This window comes from Grus americana, chromosome 3 (genome assembly GCF_028858705.1).
Source record: "Grus americana isolate bGruAme1 chromosome 3, bGruAme1.mat, whole genome shotgun sequence".
NCBI lineage: Eukaryota > Metazoa > Chordata > Aves > Gruiformes > Gruidae > Grus > Grus americana.
This window is the reverse complement of record NC_072854.1, coordinates 70,401,172-70,428,287: the sequence shown is the minus strand read 5'-3', so window position 1 is coordinate 70,428,287 and position 27,116 is coordinate 70,401,172. Positions and strand designations below refer to the sequence as shown.

The following is a 27,116-nucleotide window of genomic DNA, read 5'->3' as shown; positions in this document are numbered from 1 at the left end:
TATTTTTTCCTATTGTAAAAATGAAACAAGCAAGGAAAACTACTGTGAGGGACAACCACTACATACAAACAGTAATCCAACAATTAAACTAAACAAACTAGATTAAAAAAGAAAAAAATCAGCACTTATTTCCTTGCAATTAGTCACCTTTAGTATTGACAATAACAACATTAACAAAAGATAGTAATTAACCAAACGATTCAATCTGGGCTTTATATGAAACTGACTGGGTCCCCCTTAGACTAATATTTAACTAGAGTAGGTAGAGTTACCTGTATTTTCTGCAGACTTGCTGAAGCTTCACTGATATTTTGAGGCACATCAAAGCATTTGGCTGTGGTGACTCTCGCATTGACCAGCCACTGCTGGAAGTCCCTGAAAGCCGTCCGAAATCTTTGCTGCAAGATCTGCTCTTTGCTCTGACAACCTTTTGAAGCTTGCAGGCAGAGGCTGGGTTTGTCGCGCCAGGGAAGCAGAAGAGAGCGAGGGAGAGAGGGAAGGCAGGACGCTGTTAGGTGACAATGCTATTACTTCATTCTCTCAAATACAATGGTAAGGTTAGGTTAACCTGGATTCCTCCTACCAAATTTAAGCACTTAACTGAGGCACCAGGATATCCATTAGAAGCTTTCAGTTCCTTAAAAGTGAAGCGTGTAAATTGTGACATAAGTGTCACAGATATGACAGGTGTAAGTGTTTCCAGAGAGTGACTCAGCGCACCTAAGCATGAACAGTTTCTGCAAGTCCCTTTCTCTCTCTAGGGACAGAATGAAGAACTACAGAGACCACAGTTCTAACTTCTGTGGCTCAGTTAAGTTCATAAGAGATCAGTCTGGGTCATCACACCCTTGTTCTGCAGCTACAGAAACCAAAAGCTGCAACCTCCTGCAAGAAAGAACAGAATCTTGTGTCTGAAATGCAGGTGTCACTCTCCCAGGTAAATCAGCTAGAGTGACTTGAGAGAAAGTTTCCCTGTTTCAAGGAACCAGCTAGTCAAAGATGAGTAAACTGAAGGACAAAATTAAGAAAAAGATCTTAAAAAGCTGGTATAGCTTGTTCCTCCTTCAGACAAATAAGCCATAGTGCTACCTCACAGTTTCTTACAAGGATTCCTCCTGTAATAGGTCAGGTGTGGATATACATTAGTTTCAGCTGAGTTCAGCGGCTTTTAGGAAAAAAAACCAACAACAAACAAACCAACAACAAATTGCTACTTTTTACAACCTCTATTGACACCAAAATCAAAATTATGATTCTAATCATTGTATACGTCAGTTTCTAATTCTAAAATTCTAATTAATGGTTCCTTAAAAGACAGCTCACACACACACACACACGATTGATTAACTATAAACAAGATGAATGTGTACCTGTTATACTCCTTAATCAACCCTGAAACTTTTGAAGAATGAGCACTCAAATCTCTGGAAAATCTACAAAGATCATTTAACTGAGTTTTGATCTCATCTGTCATATGTTCGGACTTTACCAGAGCATCCAATGTTTCCTGTTAAAACAAAACATATGAACAATACTGGTGAGTAAAAAGAAAAATAATATAATATTTTGAATCAAAATTTATCAGAATTTAAATGCAACTTCATTTATGATCTATGCATGTTCACTTTCAAGACTATTTTAGCAGTCAAACCTACAGAAGCTTATTTGAAATTCTGAGCTACTAGAGACCAAATTTCTAGAAGACTCAACTTCCTTAGCTCAAAATGTTCTCAAAGACCAGTTTAAGATATAAATTTCATTTTAATAAGTGAGCTATGGTATTGCCAGTTAGCTGAATACATATAAAAGTACATACAGTTAGGGAATAGCAAATAATATATGATCATATAAATATAATTAGCCTGTTGGCTTGAGTTTAGCATGTTCAATAAAAACTGTTTGGAGCTGTATCCAAAAAATTAATTTACGCACAAAGCTTTTAACAGCTTCAACTCTTTCACAGAGGGCTTCCTAATGTAAAATTACAGCTGCTTACAGTGCTGTGAGAGTAAACGGGTTACTGCCTGTCATTGCTGCACTGGAAAGACTCTTGCTTTGGAGACAGCCATGCTTTTGTTGGCTTAGCTTACGTCACTGGGAGAGGTGTGATAACCACTCCAACAAAAACAGTCCTTGTTGACGTCCACAGCATCTCCACTGCAGAATCCCGCCAGCTACTCCAGCATAATGAACAGTTCAGACTTGGCTCGTCTCACCAGAAACTAAATTCTTCAGGCATTCCTCTTAAACTACCAGGGAGAAAAGACAATCTCCCAGCTAGTTACGTTCACCGCGGCAGAGCCGCTGCAGCACAGGCAGGCCAGAGCGTTTGGCACGTACAGATTAGTTTGGCTAAATCGAAGCGCCAAGCTGGAAGAAATGTCCAATATAAACTTAAGAAACAGATCATATGAGAGTGAAGACAGATTTGAATGGGGACATGGAAGTGGGACAAGGAAGTCCCCAAATCATGTTTCTGCATATATATAAAAAAAGGATGATTGGAAATATACATAGTAAACAGTTTGTAATAATCTATCAGTACAAAACTGAATGTTCAGGAAAGGTACAAATGATGGACATGAAAATATATGCAGAAGGTTTTCAAAATATCACAATCTACATCACAGTGATGTAAATGCTCATGAGTTTTTACTGTAAAGTAATAACTAACTCTGCAATAAACAGATATCCCTTTATGTAAATCAAAGGTAAAAAGAAACATTAGCAAGGGTCTAGTAAGCTGATCAACAGACTTAGTAAGAACAGCAAATGGACAAAAGCCAGGGATTCAGTTCATGTGTCTGCTGCCCACAAGCAACTTTGTGCTTGCTTCATATCCTTTTTCCTGAAAAAGTCTGGAGAACTGTGAAATTAATTTTTTTTACATCTATATCGTGCATTTCTGAGCAAGTAAAAAAAAATAAATATATATATATTGCCTCTTTGTAGTACCTGAACTGCCAGGAAGAAAAAACACAATAATCCATTTTGAGAAAATTAATAAAACTAGAAGCATGCGTTGGCTATGAATAACAATGGTTTAAACCATGATCACAGTTTGGTTATAGTAACATTACTGAATTCTGTTTGCATTCAGAGATCACAGGGAAGCCCTGTAAAATTAAGTCTAGAGACATTTCAGATGTATCATGTCTACAAACTTTCATGTGGTCTTGTGAGTATGAAAAAATATTTTGCTACAACAGATTTTCAGGCCTCCTCTGATTTACATTATCCATGCTTGTATTATGGACTTTATCTGCTTTGAGTCACTCACACACCAGAAATCTGTTTAACCACAATTAAAAGACAGTTGAAATACTCACACTGCCAGTTTGTTTTGATGCCATATAAAGCAGCATTTGAATTAAATAATTATGTCACAGCTATGATGCTTAGAAAAAAATGTAAACTAACTACTTTTTGTTTATATTACTTAATGTTAAACTACACACAGGACTTTTCTGAAAACATTAGGAAAAACAACACAATGGCCGTTACTTAAACACAGGATGTCACAAATTGTGTAGGGCAGGAATCACCATAATGAAATACTAACAGCTTTTTTTTTTTTTTCCCTGGTAGAGAAACACATCCTAAGAGTAACACAGGGTTAAAATTGCCTGCTTTCAATCAAATTTTTTAGTTTCAAATAACCTACCTCAGTAACTACTAACAGATTATTCTGATGACATACAGCCTTAGGCATAACCTATTAACAAACAGGAATATTAACTTACAAAACAGAGTACATTTAACTATGGCATTTTTCCATACAGAAACACTGCTAGCACTGTTGCAGCCACTTGGGTTTAATTTTGGATTACCAAAATAATTTGCTGAATTCCAAGCGCAACATCTGTTGCTCTGATGTTGCAGATACCTAAAAGAACAAAGGTTGAGCATAACAGAATGGGCTTGCTAATTCTGAGAATTAGGAAATGCATTTTTAATTCGTGGCCTTGGCTTACATGGCAACAGAATCACTGTGACACAATGGAAATGGAAAGCTGCAGTGCTATTTTATGTTCACAATAGGACCTATCCCTGGGGTCCAGAAATGGAAGGATTACTGTCACATTTCCTCTAAGTATAAATAAAATCACATAGTAGGGCTGTGCATAATAAGTCTTGAGATTGCTCTGCATTTTCCACCTTAGGCAGAGTTTCCAACTGTCTAATCTAAATAAAGTGTTGTTACAGTACCTCCACAGTATATATACTACTAATAAAAGCAATATCCTTTTAATTTAGTACTTCTCCATTTATAAAATAAAAAATGTCTGGTAATTGTTGCTGTATGTTGATGACAATTCCATGTCTTGCTTTCCTTTTTAAAAACATATAAACATGGAAGACTTTGCATATTTGTATCATTATTTGCTCCAATGTAATGTCAGCTTTGTTACTCCTACAGATACCTCCTGGCACTCAGGCAAACAAGTTCCGTAAATCTGTGTCAGGGAATTTTGTGAAAGGGGAAGCCACAGAAATAACTTGGCACAGACGTTGGAGGAGGAGATTTATAACCTCAGCTCAAAGAGAAGGTGTTCTGGGGTTTTTTGAATATTTCTTCAGTCAAGGGGTCAGAAAGCAGGCATCACTCACCTCTTTTCCCTTACTGAAACTGCTTTATTGCAACACTACCCTGAAAGGGAAATATTCTATCTTTTCGCAACATTTGTAATTCATGGTAGTCGAGATACATACAAACGTGTATCTTGATTGTTGTGAATATATATATATTTATATAATGTGTGATACATACACGTGGAAATTTTTGCTAGACGACAATCAGGAGCAGAAACCACCTCTCTATTTCTCTGAATTCCACTGCATTCCACAGCAAAACAATCAGTAAGTATAACTTCTTTATGCATTGGACAAGATCTCAATGTGCATAATGTGAAGAATATTTCAAGAAATGGAAAGTATAAGCTCAGCACACTCCTGACAAATTATAAGAAAGAAATGTTTCCAGCTGCTACTTGGCTTTTAGGAAATGCTTTGCATTTCCCCGATCAAGTGCTACTCCAGCTTGAAACATTGAGCAACTTGGAAGAGAAGTTTGGAGCTGGTGTGCTAGCTCCTTCATTTTCTCAGAGGCAAGCCCTGTTTTTATCGTCTAAGATCCGGGCAGCATTCGCTAAGCCTTGTACAGCAGAGGCCAAGGAAAGAAACGTCTTCTATAAACACTGCTTGCTACGATTACAGTTACAAAAAAAGTTTGGAAAGTTGGGATTTCATAGAAATATTTTTCACGGATACATTTTATTGTTTTCTACTTGATAGTCCTGCTTGGCAGAAGTTTTTCTGCCCACGGTGACCATACATTTACAAGCAAAAAGCTGCTAGGAAAAGAGATGTGACCTTACTTTCTCCTTGCGCCAGCTGTCCACGACCTCGGCGTCGGTGTGCCGGCTGTCGAGGGGGACCAGGCTCTGGGACCAGGCGGCCAGCTGCCCGCCGAACCGCTGCACGGCCTCCTCCAGCTGCGCGACCTGCGCCGCGAACTCCTGCTCCGACAGGGCCATCTGGCTCAGCACATCCCGCAGGCTGCTTTGGCTCCGGAAGGCGCTCTCTTCCCACTGCTTCCAGTCCGACTGCAGGGCCTGCATCTCGGCGGCCAGCAGCTGGCACCCGCCGGCCGCCGTGCTGCGCTTCGCGGCGGGAGCCAGCGTCTCCACTCGGCCGAGGCGGCCAGCGCCGATCTGGCGGGACTCTACCAGCTCCTGCAAGGCGACATTGCCATGGTAACCCGCGGAGCTGACATCGTCACCCTTGGGAAGAGGAGGGGACCGCGCAAGCCGGGGGCAGCGCGCAGCGGTGCGGGGGCAGCGCGCAGCGGGGGCGCGTCCCGCACCGAGCGGCGGCTTCGGCGGCAGCAGCGGCTCCGCACTCGGCCGGAGGAAGGATGAAAATAAAACTCGGTCAAGTGAGGGGTTTACATCGATTCAACAGCGATTCTGAAACTTTCATAGGCTTAGGGGAGAAAGAACTTCTTTCAGGTTCTGAAAAATATCGTTTAGGTTAAGATGAAGGAAAATAATAACTTTGTTGTGATCTTTTACGTAAGAAACGCTGGTATGTAGCTGCTCATAGCAATTTTAAGAACACAAGCGAGCTCCTCAGAAAAAGCATTTTACAGCCTACCCATGATCTGTGATGTGTCATAACTGGTTGCACATGTCTTCTCTTTTTTTTTATTCTTTCTACAGTGTCCTATTTCAATCTTACACATGCTACAAAGGAATTTTGGGAGTTTTCAGTTTAAGAAGCTGGAGAATATAAATATCATCCCAATCACTGCATGCCAGAGTAATGTTATTTATTCTGTTAGTCTTATGAGCTAGAAACTACTATCTCCTCCCTTCCTCGTTTTATACGTGGGGAGCTTGAACAGAAAGGAGACTGAAAACTGTCCAAGAGTGTACAACAAATCTGTAATTTGATCTCGGGTTTCCTGAATCCTCATCTAGCAGTCTGTTCACTGTTTAGGAGCAGACTACAATGCTGTTAACATGAGTACCTGAATGTAAACATCAGGCATGAGCAAAACATGCGGTCTGCTTTAATGTTGCATTCAGGAATACGTAACTTGCTTAGGCACTCACATGCCTCAGAATGGGTGCCAGGGTAAGGAGAATATACCCAGGGAGGCAACCCATACGTTTCTGCTGTGTCTGGGGAGAACAATCCTTGCACTGCTTTATGTATCTCGATTTCATGTAAATCGGAAAAGGTTGTTTCAGACTGATTCAGACAACTCTGCTCACGGAAAAGGCATATTCAGGGATGAGGACAGAGCAGTATTCATTAATCAGCTAAGCCGCATTCTTCTGTGATGCCACTGGGTTTCCGCTCTTGCAAATTGTTTCCATGTGTGCTGTGGTTAGCTCAGGTCTGATTGTACTTTTACTCCATCAGTTGCATATGGAAAGGGAGTAGAAAACAAAACAGAACGTAGAAAGCTTGCTCACTGAAATGTAATCACCATTTCAAATACACAAAGAGCAAGATCCCACAACATTTTTGCTCTGGCCTATTTTAGAGCCTAGGGTCTGAATCGCAAATAAAATCATGGAAGCTAACTTATCTATCTTACATTGATTTTGGCCAGCTTTTTCTGTATGGTTGATGTATCTCCAGATGCATCTGACCAGCGGTGCAGCTCTTCCTTTGCAGAATGGAGCCAGTCTGTGAATTCTTGCACAGCATCAAGGTATAGCAAATGATCCTTCACAATATCTTCCACTTTCTTCATTTTCTCCTATCATTCAGATAGAAAGAAAAAAACAACAACAAAACCAAACAAACCCATTAAAATGCTTGATTACTGGTTTGACTCTATAGCATCCATTTGAATGATGAACAGAGCACAGCTTATAGCAGCAGAACACAGCGCTACACAGCACAAGGTTTGGTTAAGGTTGGTCTGGACAGGCATGTTCTGCTGGAGCAAACAATGAGGAAGCCTTCTGAAAAATATACGAAAAATGTACTTTAACACATCCTTTAGCACAAAATGTATAAGAGATGGTAAAGCTGCAGCTGTGCAACTCTGGCATGCTTTTCCCAATGCCCCCTGCAGAGGGTCTTACAGATCACCTGTGAGTCATGCCAGGCAGCAGCACGCTGCCAGAAACATAGCTCTCCTTTGGAAGCACCAGGTCCCTACAAATGCTAAGCAGAGTCACAGAGATGTCCCATACAAAGACCACAAAGTAGGACTTCTGCTGTTCAAAAGTGAAAAAGGTCCTTATGTTGCTGAGTCCCATTTTAACCATCAGATCAGAAGTGGTGGTTGTCCCCAGCCACCTGCCTTGCAGCTCTGGAGGATGCTTTCCCTGACACAGAGAAACAACAGCTTCATGGCTCCTTCTTAGCTTTTTAATGTAAGCTGAGAGCGGGGCCAGTTTACTTACTATGAAAAGGCGAAATAGTGTACTGGTCTCGATTTGCCTTTGGTTTGACTGAGTAGATTTTTTCTGATGTTCTTGTGATCTAACACTCAGGAACGTTTATCAAAACCAACCAAAAGTGAACTGAGCTAATCGAATAACTTTTCATTTCTTTGTGGATACTCTAGATCTAAGTGTCCTTAAATCGGTGTCAAACAAAACCACTTATGGATTAAACTCCAGTTATTTTTAATTTTGAATAACTCAACATTCAACTAATGTTTAAAAAATTAAGTTAGATTAATAAGGCCTGCTGTTCCCTCTGAAAATAATCATCATAATTTCTCAGAATGTGTCAGACCACCTAGACAGTGAATGGTTACTAGCTAAACGAAGATGACCTAAAGTAAATCCTCAAAGTTTTTACAGCTTAATGCATTTTATGCGACAACAGAGTAGAAATTGTCCACATGTGCCTGACTCTACACAAAACAGATAATTCCCTAGGGAAGCAAAAGAGCCCCCAAAAAGGCAACCACACACCTCTATTTATTTTGCTCACACCAAAATACAGCACCGGTAGAAGAGGAGAGTGGAGGCAAAGTGCAACTAGTTCATCTCTGCCAGTGGCAATGGCTTCTACCAGTTGCAGTCAGTGCTGTTCTCTCCCAAGGGAAAGAGGGCAAAGCTGTATTTCTTGCTTAAGAAATTAAATTTATTGATGAATTTTGATTTTATCACTTATGATACTCTTGTCATACAAGTTTAAAAGCATTGTATTGAGTCAGTAATCTTGGTATTGCTCCAGATTTAACACCACTGAAAGAAGCGGAGTTACATGAGGATGAAATTGCGTTGATTCTCTAGAAACCAGATTCATAGCTTACTATTTCCAGTAAAAAAAGAGAGCAAAAGTTCATCATAAAACCAAAAGTGTGTGTGACTAGATGGTAATTACAGACTGGATACATCTGAGAGGGCGCTAATATCTATGGTCTATGTTTAAAGCAATAAAACAATGGCAATAATAGTATATCTTCTCTCAAAAATTAAAAAAGCAAATCCAAAACCAAACTACATGATTCCACATAATGACTTTCCTTTATCCAGTTTAGTAAGAAAACCGCAGATTTTTACTAAAGAAATAAATTCATATGCCCTAGATCTAACATTTTTCCTAAGAGATAATTTCTTAGGTCTTCCACTAATTTTTTACTCTGGTACTATTTTTATAGAGACTATAGATTAATTACCTACAGGCCATCAGCACTATTCTCAATACATGAAAACCTGAATCATACTTCCATCAGATTACTGGATTTATATACAGAGTTTACTTCAGTCTCACATTAGCCTGCTATTATGTGGCCTCTTCCTGATGCTGAGAAGGTGGGGATTGTAACTCAGAGCCAGTGTCACTGTCGTGGTCTGGTTGGCAGAAGGTCTCAGTGAGCTCATCTATCTTTCCTTAGAAACCAAAGAGAATACCTGTGTAGCATGTGCAGTGCTTAGTGGCTTGAAACACCACAAAATATGGGCATATATCTTTCTGACAACAGGATTTCTCTTTCTGACAATACGTTTTCTGCTCAGGGAGGTATTTCGTTCTTCCCATTCTAGGGTAAAAAAAAGTGCTAGGAATGAATGCAAAAGAATTAGATTAAAATAAATCTGAAGAATGTCAGAAATATTGGTGTATATATCAAACTAGGAATAAAATATATGCCCTTCAGTTTTCAAATTTCATAACAACACCAATTTCAATTCCCAATACCTGTTCTGCATTCAAGTGAATTTTAGTGAACTATGTCCAACTTTTTTGTTAGACTCAACCATAAAAAAGGCAAGACTATTCAAACACAGTCAATCCTTTAGTTACTAAAAAAATACAACAATCAAACTTTTAGCCTTATATACAGATGTTGAAACATTTTACTTAATTGAAATGGGGACCTTTGCCTTTACCTTACCTTGGCTACAGTTGTGATGTCATTAAACTGTGTTTTTAGTTCTTCTTGAGCTGCTTCTCCAAAAGAATCATCCTCTGTTTTCTCATACAGTTCCACAGCTTTTTCAATGAGTTGCTGTAAATCACCAGAGTGATCCTCTATCTCAGAAACAATAGCCTGGAAGTGGTCCAGCAGAGCAAACTTCTCCTTCAGACCAATCTGTGGTTCTAAAGGCTGTTCCACTTTGTGATCCAATTTCTCTAACCACTGCTCCAGCTGGTTTTTCCTTTCCAGATATTCATTCCACTGGCTAATGACAGACTCTAGGCAGCTTACATTAAAAGAAACATACACAGTATAGATAAGAACTTTTAAAAAGTCTGAAAAAACCCACCTTCTTACACCTTAATTGTTACACTGACTGTTGCCATACATTTAGAATATGCTTTTTCCCTCATCTTGCTTTAGTTTTCTATGTCAACTTACATCCCGACTATTTTAGAATTTCTGTGTTCTTTGGGCTACTGCGTATAACCTGATACAACTGCTTCCCTACTGCAGGTTACATGACCAATCTGTCTGTCTCAGACTAATGAAAAGCACTTTTCAGTGTCTGTCCAGCAAAGTAAAATACAGAGCATTACTGGAGTTCTTTATGATCAGAATAATAAAGTGTACGGAAGCCTATGAAATTATTGACAATTAAGAGATATTCCGGCAAATTTTGGAAGAAAAAAATCAATTACATGTAGTCCCATTTACAATTTATAAGAAATACTCTCTTTTGTTATATATTGCTCCCTCTAGCAGATCACCAGATTTCTCTGGGATTTGTGTTGAGGAATGTAATTCTCATTCCACTGGACTTAATGATAGCCATGAGTGTGGTAAGGATTTAATTCAAAATGTAGTGGTCTAGCCTAATCTAAATAATATTTTATGACAAGCATTGGGTGAAATTAGAGTGAAATATTGAAGGTAGCCCATTATAATTTTCTACATATAATTGTATTACAATTTTGGACTAAGTAAGAAAGTGGCACCAATTTCAATTGAAAAAATCCAGTTTACCAATATTGTGGTCCCACCATTGACAGCTGATGTTTAGGACTCAGATTATCTACAGTACAGATCTATGACTTTTCTAATGCAGATCTATGAGTTTTCTGATGCAGGGGAAACTTTGTTTTCATTAGAGAACTAAGGAAATAGGATCATGCAGAAGTTCACCAAGGGCCCATTTCTATCTGGTAATGACTGGGATGATGGAACAGAGAGTGCTTGTAAAACCCACAGATGAAAGCAACCAGGGAGTGGCTGCAGCTAGTTGGATGACAGGAATTAAATGTCAGAAGGTCTTAAAAGAAATTTAAAAAAGATGGAATCTGATGATGAAAAAAATGCTTTACTTAAGAAGGAAAAATCAGATATACAAATACAAAATCGGGGATAACTGCCTAAGTTTAGTACTGTGGAAAAGGATTTGGAGATATTAGAGGATGAAGAAGTAAACAAAATTCAACAATGTGATACTGTTGGAAAGAAAGGAAAAATCTCATTCTGGACTGGATTAAGAAGAGTGTTGTATGAAGGAAATGGAAAATATTGATACTCTATTCAGAATTAATAAGGTCTCAAATACAGTAAGAAGTCAGCTCACTTTCAGTTATTATCTTTCAAGAAAAAAATGTAGACAAAGTACTGATAGTCTGCAATCTACTGAAACAGAAACAAGGATGAAAGAGGTCCAGAAAGTATTAGTACTGAGAAACTGAGGAACATCAGTCTGTCTAGAACAGAGATGATGGAGGACTTCAAATACAAAAAATGTTCTCCCACAGGCAATAAGAAAAACTTTCTGTTTCTACCAAGGTTAAGACAAGAAGAAACCAGCTTAATTTGCAAGAAAGATTATTTGGAGTGGATATTAGGATTTTTTTTTTTAATTAAAAACCATAATGAAAGACAGAATTGATAAACTTTCCTAGAGTTTTGTAAGTAAAAAGTAGATAAATATCTTGTAGATGTTCTTGGTCCTGCCCAAGTAGAGTTTCAGTAATTCAGAAATACCTTTCTAGCCTGTATGAATTTGTATGATTTCTATTTATTTTGAAATTACCATCTCATATAAAATTTGATTCATCTGATAGGGCCAACTCATCTTTTTATAGAAGGATGTATTTTTTTCAGGCATTTTTGATTCTCTCTGATGATACAACTTTCCCCTCACATACCAGTACTGAATGAACGGACTCCTATGTGCTGTAAGGTACCACTCTTTGTAAGCAAAGATGGCAGCGTCTGACCTGTGTTTTCCAGGGAGTTTTACCTCTGCCAGTTCACTGAAGTGCTAATGATGTCATTCCATACGTCCTTCAGCGTCTGAAGCTCAGTCTGTATCACCTTTTGTCCTTCTTCATTGCTGCTTCTAAGTGCTTGTTCTCCTTTGCCAATGGCCATATTCAGCTTAACTTCACCATCACCTTTGAGTAAGAGGATCTCCTGTGAGGCAAAATAAGTCAAAAAATCAAATGCAACCTGCTGAGAGGTGAAAGCTGTTATTCTTTCAACAGTGAACATCATCTTCTCTGATCTCATTTATCCTTGACAGCCATGCCCAGTATGAATTCCTAGGCACCTTTTCTTGTAGCTGCCTGTCCCTTGCTATGTGCAGGTGATCTAGCAGTTTTTCCCACAGCCATACAGATATTTCGCTGCAATGGTCATCCTAAAATATTGCTTACGTTGCAGTAGATAACGAGTAGGTTAAGCATTGTACAGAAAGACAGCACCACATAGCTAGAAGAAATCTCAAGAAAGCCCATGGTGGGATCTACACTGATGACCTTCCTAATAGATTTTTGTCTAACCTGTTCCTGAAGACCTTCTGTGACAGACATGTCACAGCCTCTCTTTGTCAATTATTCCAAGGCTTCCCCTCCATTAGAAAGCTTTTGTGGACCTGAAAATACATTTTCATAATTTGTTATTCCTTATTAGATGTAATATCTGGCACCTGTCTCCATTAACCTTTATCCTTTTCATACTGCACCTACCAATTTGTCAAGATCATCTTAAATTCTAATCCTCTCCTTCATAACTGTAGAAAGAATAAAAAATAAAAATATTCCTTTTCCAGTGATGTGGCTCACACCCAATGTTAATCTTGACGCGTAATCTCTATTTGTATCCTTCTTTACCTGAATTTGTGTCAGTCGTCTCTCTAGCGTGGCTTTGCTACCAACAGTGCTCTCTGATGATGCCAGTTTATCTTGAACCTCTTTCACCCATGACCACATACTCTGTAATGCCTCCTCCAAAGCGAGATGCTCTTGGAGTGCAAGCTGACATGTTCTTAGCTTCTCCTTGACAGTTTTCACCATGTTTTGATAATTGGTGAGATGTTGAGAGGCCAGGCGCGCTTCTCTTCCTGCACCATGTCCTTCTTCATTTAAAGCCTGTGCCATCTGGGACAGCTTATCAAAAGATTCCCTGAAAGAAAATATTGCGACTGAAAATCAGTTTCAGAAAGTGTGTGATATTGTTGTGGCAACTATCAGAAGCTATGAAGGTTGCTGACATAATCACCTACTCCACCAGTGCTAGAGTTCATAGTTAGCAGAAAGGTTAGCTGGGAGAGACTGAAAGGAAATATAAGCAGTGTGTATCGAATAATATCTTTACTGGTGTACAGTGCCATTTCTTGCAGATTTTGGTGCTCAGAATGATCACACTGGAATCTTTGAATGAAACAATTTTCTTCTTGGCTGTCAGACTTTCCAGTTCTTTATGAACTTCTACCTTTTCGTACCTGTAAAAGCTTCTGAGAAGTTTATAGTCTTTGACAGGTAGGAAAGCATGCTGGAAAGGTCAGGCGATTTGTCCAGGATTAGACACTGACTCTGCGGTTCATTACAAGGGCCAGTAAAAGAGATTAAAACTGTGGGTTTATACAGCCTCAATTAATTTCAATCTACTGGATCACCCTTCCTGATCCCCTGTGATTACAGGGAATCCATATCAGACCAAAATGTCTTGCGTCGGTCGCAAGGGAATAGGTAGAGACTGGGTGTTTTCTTTTAGCATGCTGTGAGGCTTGCACAACCGACTACTACTTCTGTTCTATCTTCACCAACCTAATAATAAAATAAAAAGAATTTGAAAAACCACTGTGTACTAAAAAAAGGCAATTACTTCATCATGTGTTGGCTAAGTCTGAATTCTAGAAAGATTTCACAGCCAGTGTGGATGTTATTTGAGCTCTTTTATAAAGTCAGCTATATGGGAAAGTGGATTCTGCTAACCCGGTTGAATCTGAGTGTTGCAGGACAGACAGAAAGAAAATTTTAAAATGGATAAGTGTCATTTTTCCTCTTGATTTTACAAGCAATATTTTAAAGATTTATTTTTACAAGCAATATTTTTAAGATAATATTTTTCAGTTTCCACTTATTAATGAAGTAAGATAAGCTTTTCTTAATGAGAGATGTATCAACATGAAATTTTGGAGTTGGCTTCAAATTCCACTTTCCTTAAAACTGGAAGTATCTGGATTTAGCCTTTTTTCACAGACTATGTTGCAACACCTTTCTCTATCTTTTACAGACACACTTTATCCCAACAGTTTAGTTTCACTGTTGATTTAGCAGAGGAAAAGAGTGAGAGCATTTTAGGAAATGTATTTCATACTACCTTGAATTCAGTAACTCTTCCAGGAACTTTTCCACTTTTTGCACCTCCTTTTTCTTCTCAGGAATAAGCTGTTTGCTCTCTCCTAATGCTTCTGTGCTTATTCTTTCTTCCATGTCATGTATCCACAGGCCAAGTTTCTTGTGCTGATCTTCAAAGCTACAGAACAGATAAACACTCCCTTAAAAATATTTCTCAGGTGGAGTAAAGTTAGTAAGAAGTTAACTCAGTCCTTTCAATATCCACAAGACCAGGAAAATAAAGCTAGGTATCAATTTCATGCTTCGAGAATAACAGTTGTACACACAACGTAATTCCACAGTGACTACTAATCTAAAAATATTCACCAACTCTCTAAAAATGTTCAGCAAAATCATGGGAACTACAGTGAGAAAAGAAGTCTCCAAAATTTAAAGTGACAGTGCTTTTATTTATTACTAGATTCAATAAAGGCAGACCAAAAGAAAGCTTTTTCCAAATCCTTATAATGATTTAGTCTAAGATTAAAAAATGGGTAAAAATGAGCTTTTACTTAGTATTGACACTTAGAACACCTGAAATATTGTATGTGCTCTGAATTTCTCCAGCAGAACGTAACTGGAACCTTGAGGGCTCAGAACTGGCCCTAAGTTTGAAAACCTTTTCCTTACTTGAATGCACACCATCTCACCTTGCTGTTTTACCCATTAGTGCTACGCTAACATTGCTGTCAATTAGCAACAGTGTTGAATCTAGATATACCTAAAAATATTTGAACTTGTAAAATTCCAGCCCCAAGTAATAATTTAAGAATATCTTCTTATTAGCTCCTTAGGAAATATGTCCATCTGGAATGGGACAGGACAAATGCATGCTGTGTAAAAAGCGTACTGTCTTCAAACCCCAGGGCAGAACTTGAAAATTCATCACACCTTTTCCTTCCAGGAGACTGCATTTAAATTAATGAGATTCCAACTGCTGATTTGGGATTGCATGAGCTCCACAGATCTTCCGCATATATGATCCTGACCTTCCATTCTTTAATCAAATCAATACCCTTGGAGCAAGACCTGTTGCTTTGTTTTCAGCAGAGAACTACATTTTCTTTTAAATATTTCCAGATAAAAAAGCAAACAGGACTAGAGTAACTAGAAACAATTTCCGCTTGTACCCTGTATCTCTGCAGCCGGACGATCTGTGCCTACTGGTATTACCTTCCCAGGTGCGAGGCGCAAGCTTCCAGGGCCGCCTTATCATTCATGCACTGGTTGAGGAATTCCTGGAAGTTCTGGTTAGCTTTCGCTATTTGCTCCTGAATATGGCCCACGACTGGTTTGGGTAAGCAAGCATACAAACTTTCTCCTTCCTTGCAGGCAGCATCTAGCTTGTTCCGTCCTTCGCTAACAGAATTCAGCACACTCTGCGTAATGAAAAGATACAGTTTAAACATGCAAGATTTAATAACTAAAGATAAGCAATATTTCTATTAGAAGTAGTCAGATTTCCCCAACAAGATGAGAGGCATGTCTGGCTATGGAAAGAATTCTAAGCAGATAGTTCAAATGAAATTTTATTAAGTGGTGCTACAATTCACAGAGCTCAATTTTCCTATTTGGTCCCAAGGTTGTCCTGTCTTTCTCTGGACAGTTTAGTCATGTACTGAAGATGTTATACATTTTGGGAATGAGGGCTGTTTGCAATAGGTGTTTGCTATTTGTGTTCTGTCCCATCAAAAATCTACACAGGTAAGCTTTGACATATCAGTGTTAATCTGAAAGACTGAATAACCAATAGTGTAAGAAAAAGTAGGAAAAGGAAGAGAAAGAAGACAAAAAAAAAAAAGGAAAAAAGATTAAAAATCAGAAACAAGAATAGTTTAGTCGTACATAAACTTTCCAGAAATTAAATTCTGATCTCTCAGAACAGTAAACACTGTTTCCACCGTAGTCCCTCTACAGTACATATTGCTGTCTTGAACCATTCTTACATTAACTTTTGGGAAACAAACCCAATAAATATAATGGCATCTACAAATTATTTTAGAGATATAATTGGATACATACAGTTAAATTGCTAATTACTTTTTTTTTTTTTTTTAAATTTACTATACCTGCAAGTCACGTAGCTTTGCCTCTATTGCTTTGCTGTCTCCAGACCTGTCAGATGATTCTTTTACTGCAGCCTTCACACCAGAAAACCATTCCTGGAATTCTTGCATAGAATCTTATTGAAAAAAAAAAGTATAGAGAAGAGAATATTTTTTTAAGAAGCAGCATTATCCACAATACAGCTGTCTTCCGCAATTCTTTTATCCTTCAGGAACAGTGTGTAAAAGCTAACAGGATGAGTCTCCTTGCCTTCAATGACCTTGGGGAGTGGGATTAATTTCACAAAAAGTTACGTTTCCACTGTAAACATCCAAATTTGAACAGTCACACTAGGCTACCCTTTATAGTCGATGGGAAAAGACAGGAATTTTCAGTCTATAGTATGTCCCAATTTAATGCTAGATATCTAGATTAATATCTTAATATATAAGATTAAAAATTGCCTACTTCTCTCCACTGACTATTGAGGGAGCCCAGGAAATACTTCAGATGGGGACTTTTACATTATAAACATCTCCATTTGGTTATATAAATCTCTACAGCAAACACACAAAGTGTATACGTGCAACAGAAATGTATACTAAGAGTGAAGAAAGGTGGAGCTGAGCTTGCCTTTCATGCATATCACATTTTTAAAGTTGAATTTTGTTTTTGTAATATGCGCTGTTTCATAGCAGTTATCCAATGAACATTTGGTAACAGGACTTTTTGGAAGGCTCCATAGAAAAATAAAGTTGTAATTGCAAGTGACATCACTGGAAACTCTGGCAGGCTCCAGAATGATTCATGGCTGCGGGCTAACGGCTCATATTAACAAGCCCGAAGACTCACTGAGGAAATGTTTTTCCAAGGACTCTTGCATGCTGGCCTGTGTTCGGGAGCAGAGCTGATTCACAGCTTCATACTTCTTTATTAATGAAGTGACAGTGCCACCAAGAGTTTCCAGCTCTATGGAATGGTATTTGCGACACAGGCTGTTGAGGTTCTCACGGGTCGAGTCAATGCTGCTCTGCTGAAGCTGAAGGTCTTTTTGTGTTTCCTGAAAATGAAGTTACAACACAAATATGACATTTGTAAAGAAACAAAAGAGCCCTCTCTTTTCCTCAAGCATTCCTCCTCCTCCCATATGCTCCTTCCTCCTACGGTCTATTGCAAGTCCTAGACACAATGAAGGGAAGAAGTACTGGATCACGTTTCCTGAATATTCCAAGTGAGATGAATCCTTGAAACTAAAGAGCCATCACAGAAATGTGAAAAATGCCGTTTCTCATGGTTTACTACTCTATTAAAAAATACAGAAATTTCAAGGCATACAGAATAGCAATAGTTATTTTCAGCAAAGTTTTGAAGGTACAGGTGAGGCGCAATATGACACTGGTATTTGGTGGGACTTCTGAATGAAAGGGAATTTTCATTTGACTAGAGAAGAACTTTTGTTTGAAAATTAAATTTGAATTGGCTAGTATATCAACATTAACATGTGCTAATGCTGAAAAAAACTCCACGTGGTTTGTCATGTTATGATATGCATAATTGTATGCAATCAAGAGAGCTCTAGGATGTAGATAAAAGAATTGCTAAATATGAAGATTAAGGAGGACTTCTGAGGTAGAAGTTTGTCTTAAAATTTTCAGTCTAGAGTTTTGTACTGTGATGAGTTATAAGTTCATAACTTATATTGCAAGGGAGTCAATGAACTTGTAAATTTGCTGGAGTAATGACTGAAGCGTTCAATGTAACAAAACTGGTTCTTGTCACAACCATATTATTCATTATAATTTTCTAAAAGGTTTGTGTTAATAGATTAGAACTTTTGTTCACTGGTGGAACTTCTTAAAAGAGTATCACTGTATTGTTTGCTAACACTCTAGCAGCTGTGCAGGAGATATATATTTGTTATCAAGTGAAAATTAAGTACAATGCTTAGCGAAAACTAAAAAAAGCAAAGATGACTGCATAAGAAAAATCATATTCATTTTCTTCAGCACCGACCTTCACTTTATTTAGAGCTCCAGGATCCAGGTTATGTGCACAGCTTAACAGTGTCTCTTCCACTTTTGTTAACCAGTCTGTCGTCTGATCAATAAACTTCTGTAACTGCATCTTCTGGGTACTGAAATCTTTCAGTGTCTCTTTTGCTGTCTCTGACATTTCTTTGGCATGTTCCAACTTCTGCCTCAAATCTGATTCTATAAACTAAAAGCAAAATGTTATGTATTAAACCATTTAAATAAAACAATTATTATGGTGAATATTTATTGAAAAAATGGAAGGTAGGAAAGTGACACATAATGATAATTTTGCTCTTTAGATCTGTAACTGAAGATACTTACATAAATAAAAATGTCAACCATTCAGGATTAAGTCTTAGATATACAGCAATCCAAAGAAGGGATACTAACTTATATACAGCCAGACTGTAAACTCTTGAAGTTATTATCCACTTCTGAAAAATTAAACAGTTCTTTTTCCTTTACTAATTTGCCATATATACAGAACATGACCTAAGCACAACTAGCTCCATAAGAAATATCAATTGGTGACACTTAAGAGCACTGAGGCTTAAAGTATTTCAGTGTAAGGCAGATTAAAATTGAACACAAAAATAAGTTAGAATATTGCCCATTAACCTTTTCAAAGACAGTAATATGTGAAATTATAGCAGATGTTAACTGCGCACATATTATTAATAAAAAGTAAATCAAACCAGTCATAATAGGGTAGCTACTGAAAATTCTGTTAAGGAATTGTTTATGTTCTTAGGGTACGAGCTGATCATACTGTAGTTTATGTATTTAGCATTTGAAAGCTGGCAAATAATTTGGGGATTTATGTTTAGTTTGTGAGGTTTTATTTTCAAATTTGCATTTATCTATCAACTACAATTATTTTATTGTGGGTATGATTTAAATTTTTTATTGTATTTATCATATTTAGTAGTTGGAAATAGGTATGTGTTGGTTAACAGTGATATTCTGCTAAATAATTTGCTCTGAGTTTTGCTCTCTAAGTGGACAGATATTTATTATGAAACATATGATTAAACCTGAATTTTCTGAACCTCTCACATAAAGGAAACAATTTGGGAGAACCTGAACACTTCCATATAATTTGCACATCTTTATACTATAGGGTTCTTTACCCATATCTGATTGGTAATTTAGGCTTACGTGTATGGTCATGGCAAGATATGGACAAGGCCTGAGTGATATATTAAGTTCTGTTAAAATCTAATAAATGGTTTTGAAATAAATATCTATTGAGATATTTTTCTGCCTGTGGAAATCACAGAAGTCAGCAGTCAGCTTATCTTTTAAAACTTGTGACACTGAAAGTGAATAATCTCACATATGAATTTCCATTTGAAATCAAACATCCAAAATAGGCATCTGCCCTAGAACATAAAAAATAAGGACCTAGCCAATAACAAAAGTTCAACAGCTCACCTTCAGTGTTCGCATTTTACCCCTCTCTTGTACAGCTAGTTCAGGGCACTAATTCCAGTCCACTAAAGAATGCTTTTGGTTTGATAAAGCAAATGAACATATTTTACTGCACTATAATTCTTTCAGAGGCAAAGTGTGTATGCATTCACATATGACATGGATTAATGTTGTGCAGTGTAGAGAATATCATCTGTCTCATATCTGATCAGATACCTTATAAACTATTACTCTTCCAATTTAGTAAAAAATACTTTTACAACTCCAATGTTCAATTCCTCTATGGCATATTTTTTCAGAAAAAAACAAAGTTAACTAAACTAAAAATATATGAACAAAGAATAGTTATGATACATATAAATAATGCTGTATCCGTGACCTTAAAAGTAAAAGGCAGTACAGGAGAGAGAGAAATTTCAGGAGGAGTTTCTTCTTAGTCATTTGAGCACAGTCTGTGATTACCAATATCTTTAGTTTACCTGGAGATCTGCAGGAGGCTCTTGGCTATGGGTCAATTCTTTAAGATCTGAAATTTTGGAATGAAGCTGCTCCAACTTCAGTTCTTTATCCTTGATTTCGGACTGTAAAAGAGATGTCAAAGTTTCATACCAAACCAGAAGAAAGTTTTAGACCTTCAGAAGGATGCTCCATCAATTGCAAAAATGAAAGAACATCTAAACAAACTTTAGCAACCAGAGGAAAAACACTGTCGTTTTATTAGTTTTAGTCTCTAAAAATCTCCCATCTATTTTCCTTTATTAGGCTCAGTTCAGAGACTTTCCCCCTCCATTAAAATAACCACACACATTTTTAGCATTTAAAATGCTCTAACAGCTTTAGTTTCTTAAAACTGGCTGACTAAAGATTGGAATGTCATTGTTTATTTGACTGGAAAAATCTACTGTTGTTGTTAGGTTCCATGTAATGGCATGCAGACTATAATACATGTGCCCCCTGGGTTTCTTTTTTTTTTTTTTTACAAGGAAGGGAGCTCTTGGAAAAAAATTAGACACAGAAATAAATTTTAACCTCAAAAGGGAATTAAAAAATGATGCTATATATGCACTGACATATCTGGACCTTGTATTTATTGTGGTCATATAGATCCAAGTTTTAAGGAAATAATCTACTTACTAAAAAAGTAATAGCAAAGTGAAAGAGAAACTCATAATTTGTATAATTGTAATTCTGTAGTATTAGGCAAGTAATTGGTGTGTGTAGCCTATTACCCAAACCTTCTTTTTAAAAAATTCAAACAGGTCACTCCAATTAAAAGACTGGATAGTGGATTTCAGGATTAAATTGCTGCACTTCACATCTGGCCTGAATGGTAGAAGTTCAGGTGGCCCCAGAAGAATCCTCAGAGGGTATTTTGTGCTAGGGAGGATATAATATTAGGCGACTGATCAAGAAAGGGTCCACTGCTATGGACCATATAAAAGGTACACTGATTATTTCTGCCCATGCTCATCTATTTTTGATTGCTGAAATGGCAAGACCCTTCTGTCAGTGAACTGGCTTTCCTCTTGTCTTTGCAAAAGAAAGTGCAAAACGAGTAGTATAAACTGCACATTCTGTGACTGCAAATGTATGCACAGTGCTCATGTCTTCTGCTATTCTGGCCCTCCTGTGAATCAGGCACACCTGTGGTTTGAGCACTGGCTGCTCTTACTCCAAATCAATTTTAGTAGTGATGAATTTAGGTGGTTTGATTGCTATACTAATCAGAAAGACATTAGCTAAAGCTTATACTGACCCAAATACTGATTTAACACCATTTCATATCCTATCATACTACTTGTACATGTTCACTGAGCCTCTTGTTAAGGATAGCATTTATTTCAAATGATGCAGAATATGGCTCATTCTGTGGTTGATCTGCTGTATATTTTAAGCCAATAGAGGCAGAATGCATCCTGAACACTGGCTAGATTTCTAAAACAGTTTAATACTATCCAGAAAAGGAAGACATCATCTTACTGAAATTGTTAAAGAACCTGACATTAAAATTTGCCCTCCAGTCTGGTGTATTGTTATTATTTTTTTTTTTTAATTCGGAGAATCTACCTTAGATGAGATTTCAGAAGCTATTCATTTTTTGCTTAACTTCAGCTGAAGTTGTCTAAAATTTCCATCAGTTTCTACTGGAACAGTGTTCAGTCCAATGCCATGCTTTTTGAAATTTTTGTGCTTGTAAGAACATTTTGTCATGTATTGCTAGAGCCAAAATAACTACGGAGCTTTGATTTAGTAAGAGAGGTGCCGTTCTTGTTTCTGTCAGAAGCAGACGACTTCAAAAAAGGACTGGAATGCTGTCAGCTAGCCACTGGGTTAGTGGTACCACTGCTTGAACAGGGGACACAGTGATCTACAGCAGTACGGCCTTATCTATGTGCCTGACAGCACTTGAGATCTCGGTCCAGAAGATTTTTATCAATGGTTTCTGGTTAAAGCACCTGGAAGTCTTTCAGGAGGACCTCCATTCTCTGACTGTTACTCAAGTTGCTGATGCCTTCGTTCAGTTGAGAAATGCGCTTATTGCACCATCCATCCATTTCATCTCCAGTTTTCAGGATGTCATCCCATAGAGACACGCTTACACTCAGCCGGTCGATGTTGTCTTCAATTCTTTCAGACACCTTTTAGGAGATGAGAATGTATCAGTACCATTCACAAATTAATTTTAGATTTCTTTATTTTGCAGCCAGTTGTAAGACAAGTGCATCAGAAATAATTAGGAAGCCTAGGCCAAATAATTTCCTTAGAGTTAGGTCTAAGTTCTGAATTTTAATTTCAATTTAGTTACCCAGATCATAAAATGAACAAAAATTGTATGTGACTGTTTCTAAAAATTTGTATATTTTTGACTGGATTAGAGTTTTATGTTCAAATAAACTTACTGGCATACATTAGGTAAGAATCCAACCCAAATTTATACTCAGAAGTGTGCACTGAGCAAATTTATACTAGCAACATTCACACATTGTTGTAAGACATCGTTTTAAATCTATGAAACAGATGTCACAACTTCGTGCGTACAATGGATGCCAAATCCCTACGATTAACCCTTCAAGATATGCTTCAAAGAAAACTTTACTAAACAATTGCACTCTAAGATCCTAAGAAAATACTAATATTATAACCTTAGCCCAACTTTAAAACTGTATTCAGCATGGAAACACCAGACTCTTACATCTAGCCATTTGTCCACCATACAGTTCATGTCTGTTTTTACCGCAGTGGAGTCGCAGTTATGCACCCTTTTCAATTCTGCTAACAAATGCTTTCCTTTACTGGTGAAAGTATCCAGGTCTTTTTGTTTATCACTCAGATCATTCTTGGCAGCTTCGTGCTGTGGACATAAATATTTGTTTGTTTAATGAAGCCTTGAAGAAAGAAAGAAAAATCCGATTCTCCAGGCACCCATCCCTAGCCCTGTGATATATGTTATACATTTGATAATTCACACTCAGCATACCATCTAATATTTAACTACGTCACAAAATACAGAGCAACTGACATGGTTTTCTCATGAGCATAATCAAATAGTATGACTGTTCTTATAAATAAAGCACACAAGTAGGAATAATAAATTCTGAATTTTCGCCACTTGGTAACCAGCTATCTTCATCACTTAAGGCAATTTTTTTTAATTATTCTTTTTATTCTGCAGACTCTTCATGTCTAAAATTTAATAATAAGACCCCACCATTGACTAACTAGTATCTAAAATCAGTTCTGGAATTACAGCAGTGTAAACAGAGAGTGCCGCAAACAAAATTTAGAATTGTAAAACCTGTCACTCCTAGATATTCTGGAAAATGAAAGTACAAATGTGCTCAAGAAGGAATTAGACAAAATCTTCAGGGCTACTAAGTTTGCAATTCTAGGCATAGGGAAAGCTTTAAAACACTTCACTGAAGAGGGGACAACATACTGAGAAAGGATCACAGTAAGCATGTCACGCTTTATTCTTTAACAAGTATTACAGATCAGAATGAGAGATAAGCTACTAATCGGGATGCGGCGTGGCCACGTGGCCCTGCCTACTTTATTATGGTAGGAGCCGTGCAAAATATTTATTGCACTCCGACTCCTTCAGGCCTACATGTGGCCACTGTTGTAGCAGAGAATTCTCCGCAGCCCAGGGTTCACATTATGGAGAGGAATCACATGGAAGTGACACGCGTTTATTTGTTAGACTGGTGCGCTCTGTTCTGGCTTCCAGTTCTAGTTAAAATGTCTATTAAAAAGAGGCCATAAATACACACGGTTTAGAATGAGGTTTATACAGATCTGACTGAGGAATTTTTAATGAAGAGCTCAATAGCCTTCCAAATGAAATTACCCTCCGAATGAATGGAAAGAATTTAACTCAGAACTGTTTCTCCTGGCAGGGTGATGGATAGCAGAATTTAGAGTTTTAGAAATATGATCCAGTGAAATAAATGGAATGCAGGGATCCAAATTCCGTATCTCTGCTCAATGGCTGGTTTCAACATTGTACCCCATAGAATAAGTCATCTCAGGGAAAGACACGGACATGAATGACTTTTATTCATTAAAAAAATTACCCAATTTGGAAAAACATTAAAGTATGTTGACTGGAAATATCATCTCATACTATGATAGGAATATATTCTCAAGCTATTTTATATAAAAAGCAGATAACTTATGCTTTCCATATAAATTAACATTTTGCATTTCTAGGTATTAAAATTATAAATAGCAACAATCAAATACACATTAATGGGTCTCACCAAAATGCTGAAAGGACTGTATTCTTTCCTCATCGGAATCAGTACAATTTCAGCCATGAATGTCAGTGTGACAAGATTTGACAGTAAATTCAAGGAACTTTAAATACAGCTCAAGGGGACCATTCAAACAGATAAATCCATCTAAATCAAAGATCATTTAAATCCCTCAAATGAAAATACATGTAATTACCTTTGATAATGTTCGCCTAACATCTTCATGATCCTTCCAAATGGATTTGATCACAGAAGCACTGTCAGCACTGTCTATGACTTTCACTACCGTTGACTTCAAGCTCTGATATTCCTTCATCAGATCGATAAGAATGCAGGACTGCTCCTTTCTGTAATGTGAAAAGGCTGCGTTAGCACCATTTGCTGTCATGTTTCTGAAGGAAAGAGAATGTGACATAGTGATTCACCACGGGAAAATCAGGATGCAGTGCTAAACATGTTTCGGGCAGCCAAGGAAATGTTAATATTTAAGTTTTACAAATCACTGTGGGTCCATACATCACAAAACATCTCACTGAAGGGACAGTATATGAATCGCCATCTCATATATATATCAGATATCAAAGCAACTGACTTGAGCAAAAGAAAGACTGAAACTGGAATTCAAGCTTCCCACTTCCTAAGTTTAGCACCTGTCTGACTGGAAACCACACTATAATGATGCTGGCACTCACAGTTGTTCTTTTTTTAACTTGTTTCTTTAACATGGAGTATTTCTGAGAGTGAAAAGAAGCAGAAGTAAAGATTACAGCAATGCAAGATAAGTCTGACTATCTTGTTCTCCAACTGTCAGATGCATGCCTTTGGGTCTAAAGCATTACATTCAATTTACCTGTCATTCTACTGAGAACAAAATAACCTGCCAAGAGCAAGCCTGATAATTTTTTTCCACCCCCTCTCCAGAAAAGCCTATTTCTGCTCAGGCAATGGACAGAAGAAAAAACCCAGAACTATTCAATCCATTCCCAGTGTTTATTCTGAAGAGAGAGAGGGAGGATTAATACTTTGGATATGTTTAGTTGTAGAACAGTGTTTGTCAATGAAAGGAATTTGGGAGAGAAAGAGAGGTAATCTGGCGAGAAAGAGAGGTAATCACTTTAGGTGCTGGCACTTCTCTGAATGCTCCTCGGAGCTCTCCAAAATAACCAGGTTCAGGAGGGTCTAAAATTCTGTCTATATTAGAGAGAGAACAGTTCAAAATAATTAAAATTAAACTATTAATTTAAACAAAAATTATAATTATTTTTATGTTAGAAAGGAATCATAGAACCAGTATCTGTCAGTTTTAGGTATTAAGATGGCAACAACTACCTGAGTACGTGAAAACTGGCCAACTCATTTACTCTCAAAAATGCATCTATGAGGCAGGAACAGCTTTTACATTTTCTTCACTACTAGGCTGGTACTGTCTAGCTTCTGGCACATGTATGTGGAAATTACTTTGTTTACTATTATTAAGGACTTCTAGAGGTAAGAAAAATGGGTTGCAGCAACATGCAACATGAGATACAAATTAGTAGTAGTGCTGAAGAAAAAGGAGCAATGGACATTTTTAAACAAAGCTATCATTTTCTTCCACTTACTTCATATTTATATATCTTTTAAAAGTGCACTAGAAAACCAGACTGAATTCAGCTGGAAAAACCCACCAGAATTGCAATTCATGTAGCAGTGCATATTTTCAAGAAGGAAATAATACACAGATATGGTTAAGAGGCAGCATATTTACTAATATCTGTATGGTGTTAATCAAGAGAATAGAATAACAGTACAGTATATAAACCTAAGGGAAAAAAAATCATTTTTCAGCACAAATGATTTTATTTTTTTTTTAATATCATTCCAATACTCCAACCCAGCAGTCACATGGGGATCACCAAATTGCTTATGGTCACTGAAGTATTAGTCAGGCTTAGAACTGCTTCTGCACTTAGACAAAATTTATGTACATTGAGGATGATGCAGTATTGCATGATTCTAGCACTTAATTTTACCATGCAAATTTAAAAAAGAACATTTAAAGAAGTTTTCTTTAAAGATGATGAAGAGGCATCTAAGACAAAGAAAAGATGAAACTTTCTTTAGTTTCTTTAGTTCCTTTAATTCCTTTCTTTATCAACTTTCATTGGTATACAAAATTGTCCTATATCACTGATTATACACTAATGATTGTTATGACCCTGGTCCCTTGGGCAGACAGAAAGCCTTAAATCTAAGAATGATTGGGGACCACTGAGTATAGGGTTGTCAGAAACACATATCCAGTAGAGAA

General features: G+C 37.4%; 1 protein-coding gene across 18 annotated transcripts in view; it reads right to left on the bottom strand.

Annotated features, from left to right (window-relative positions):
* Nucleotides 1-27,116, bottom strand: part of SYNE1 (spectrin repeat containing nuclear envelope protein 1) — a 311,090-nt gene that overhangs the window by 150,558 nt on the left and 133,416 nt on the right. For all 18 annotated transcript variants that reach the window (XM_054822896.1, XM_054822889.1, XM_054822893.1 and 15 more), the window contains 16 exons: nucleotides 25,023-25,173; nucleotides 23,266-23,424; nucleotides 22,529-22,711; nucleotides 20,552-20,653; nucleotides 18,622-18,825; nucleotides 17,461-17,668; nucleotides 16,632-16,744; nucleotides 15,736-15,941; nucleotides 14,546-14,701; nucleotides 13,054-13,345; nucleotides 12,183-12,355; nucleotides 9,875-10,184; nucleotides 7,109-7,273; nucleotides 5,379-5,735; nucleotides 1,371-1,507; nucleotides 273-450 (listed from right to left, as the gene is read on the bottom strand). In XM_054822896.1, the coding sequence (XP_054678871.1) occupies nucleotides 273-450; nucleotides 1,371-1,507; nucleotides 5,379-5,735; nucleotides 7,109-7,273; nucleotides 9,875-10,184; nucleotides 12,183-12,355; nucleotides 13,054-13,345; nucleotides 14,546-14,701; nucleotides 15,736-15,941; nucleotides 16,632-16,744; nucleotides 17,461-17,668; nucleotides 18,622-18,825; nucleotides 20,552-20,653; nucleotides 22,529-22,711; nucleotides 23,266-23,424; nucleotides 25,023-25,173 (3,094 nt within the window). The remainder of the gene's footprint in view (nucleotides 1-272; nucleotides 451-1,370; nucleotides 1,508-5,378; nucleotides 5,736-7,108; nucleotides 7,274-9,874; nucleotides 10,185-12,182; nucleotides 12,356-13,053; nucleotides 13,346-14,545; nucleotides 14,702-15,735; nucleotides 15,942-16,631; nucleotides 16,745-17,460; nucleotides 17,669-18,621; nucleotides 18,826-20,551; nucleotides 20,654-22,528; nucleotides 22,712-23,265; nucleotides 23,425-25,022; nucleotides 25,174-27,116) is intronic.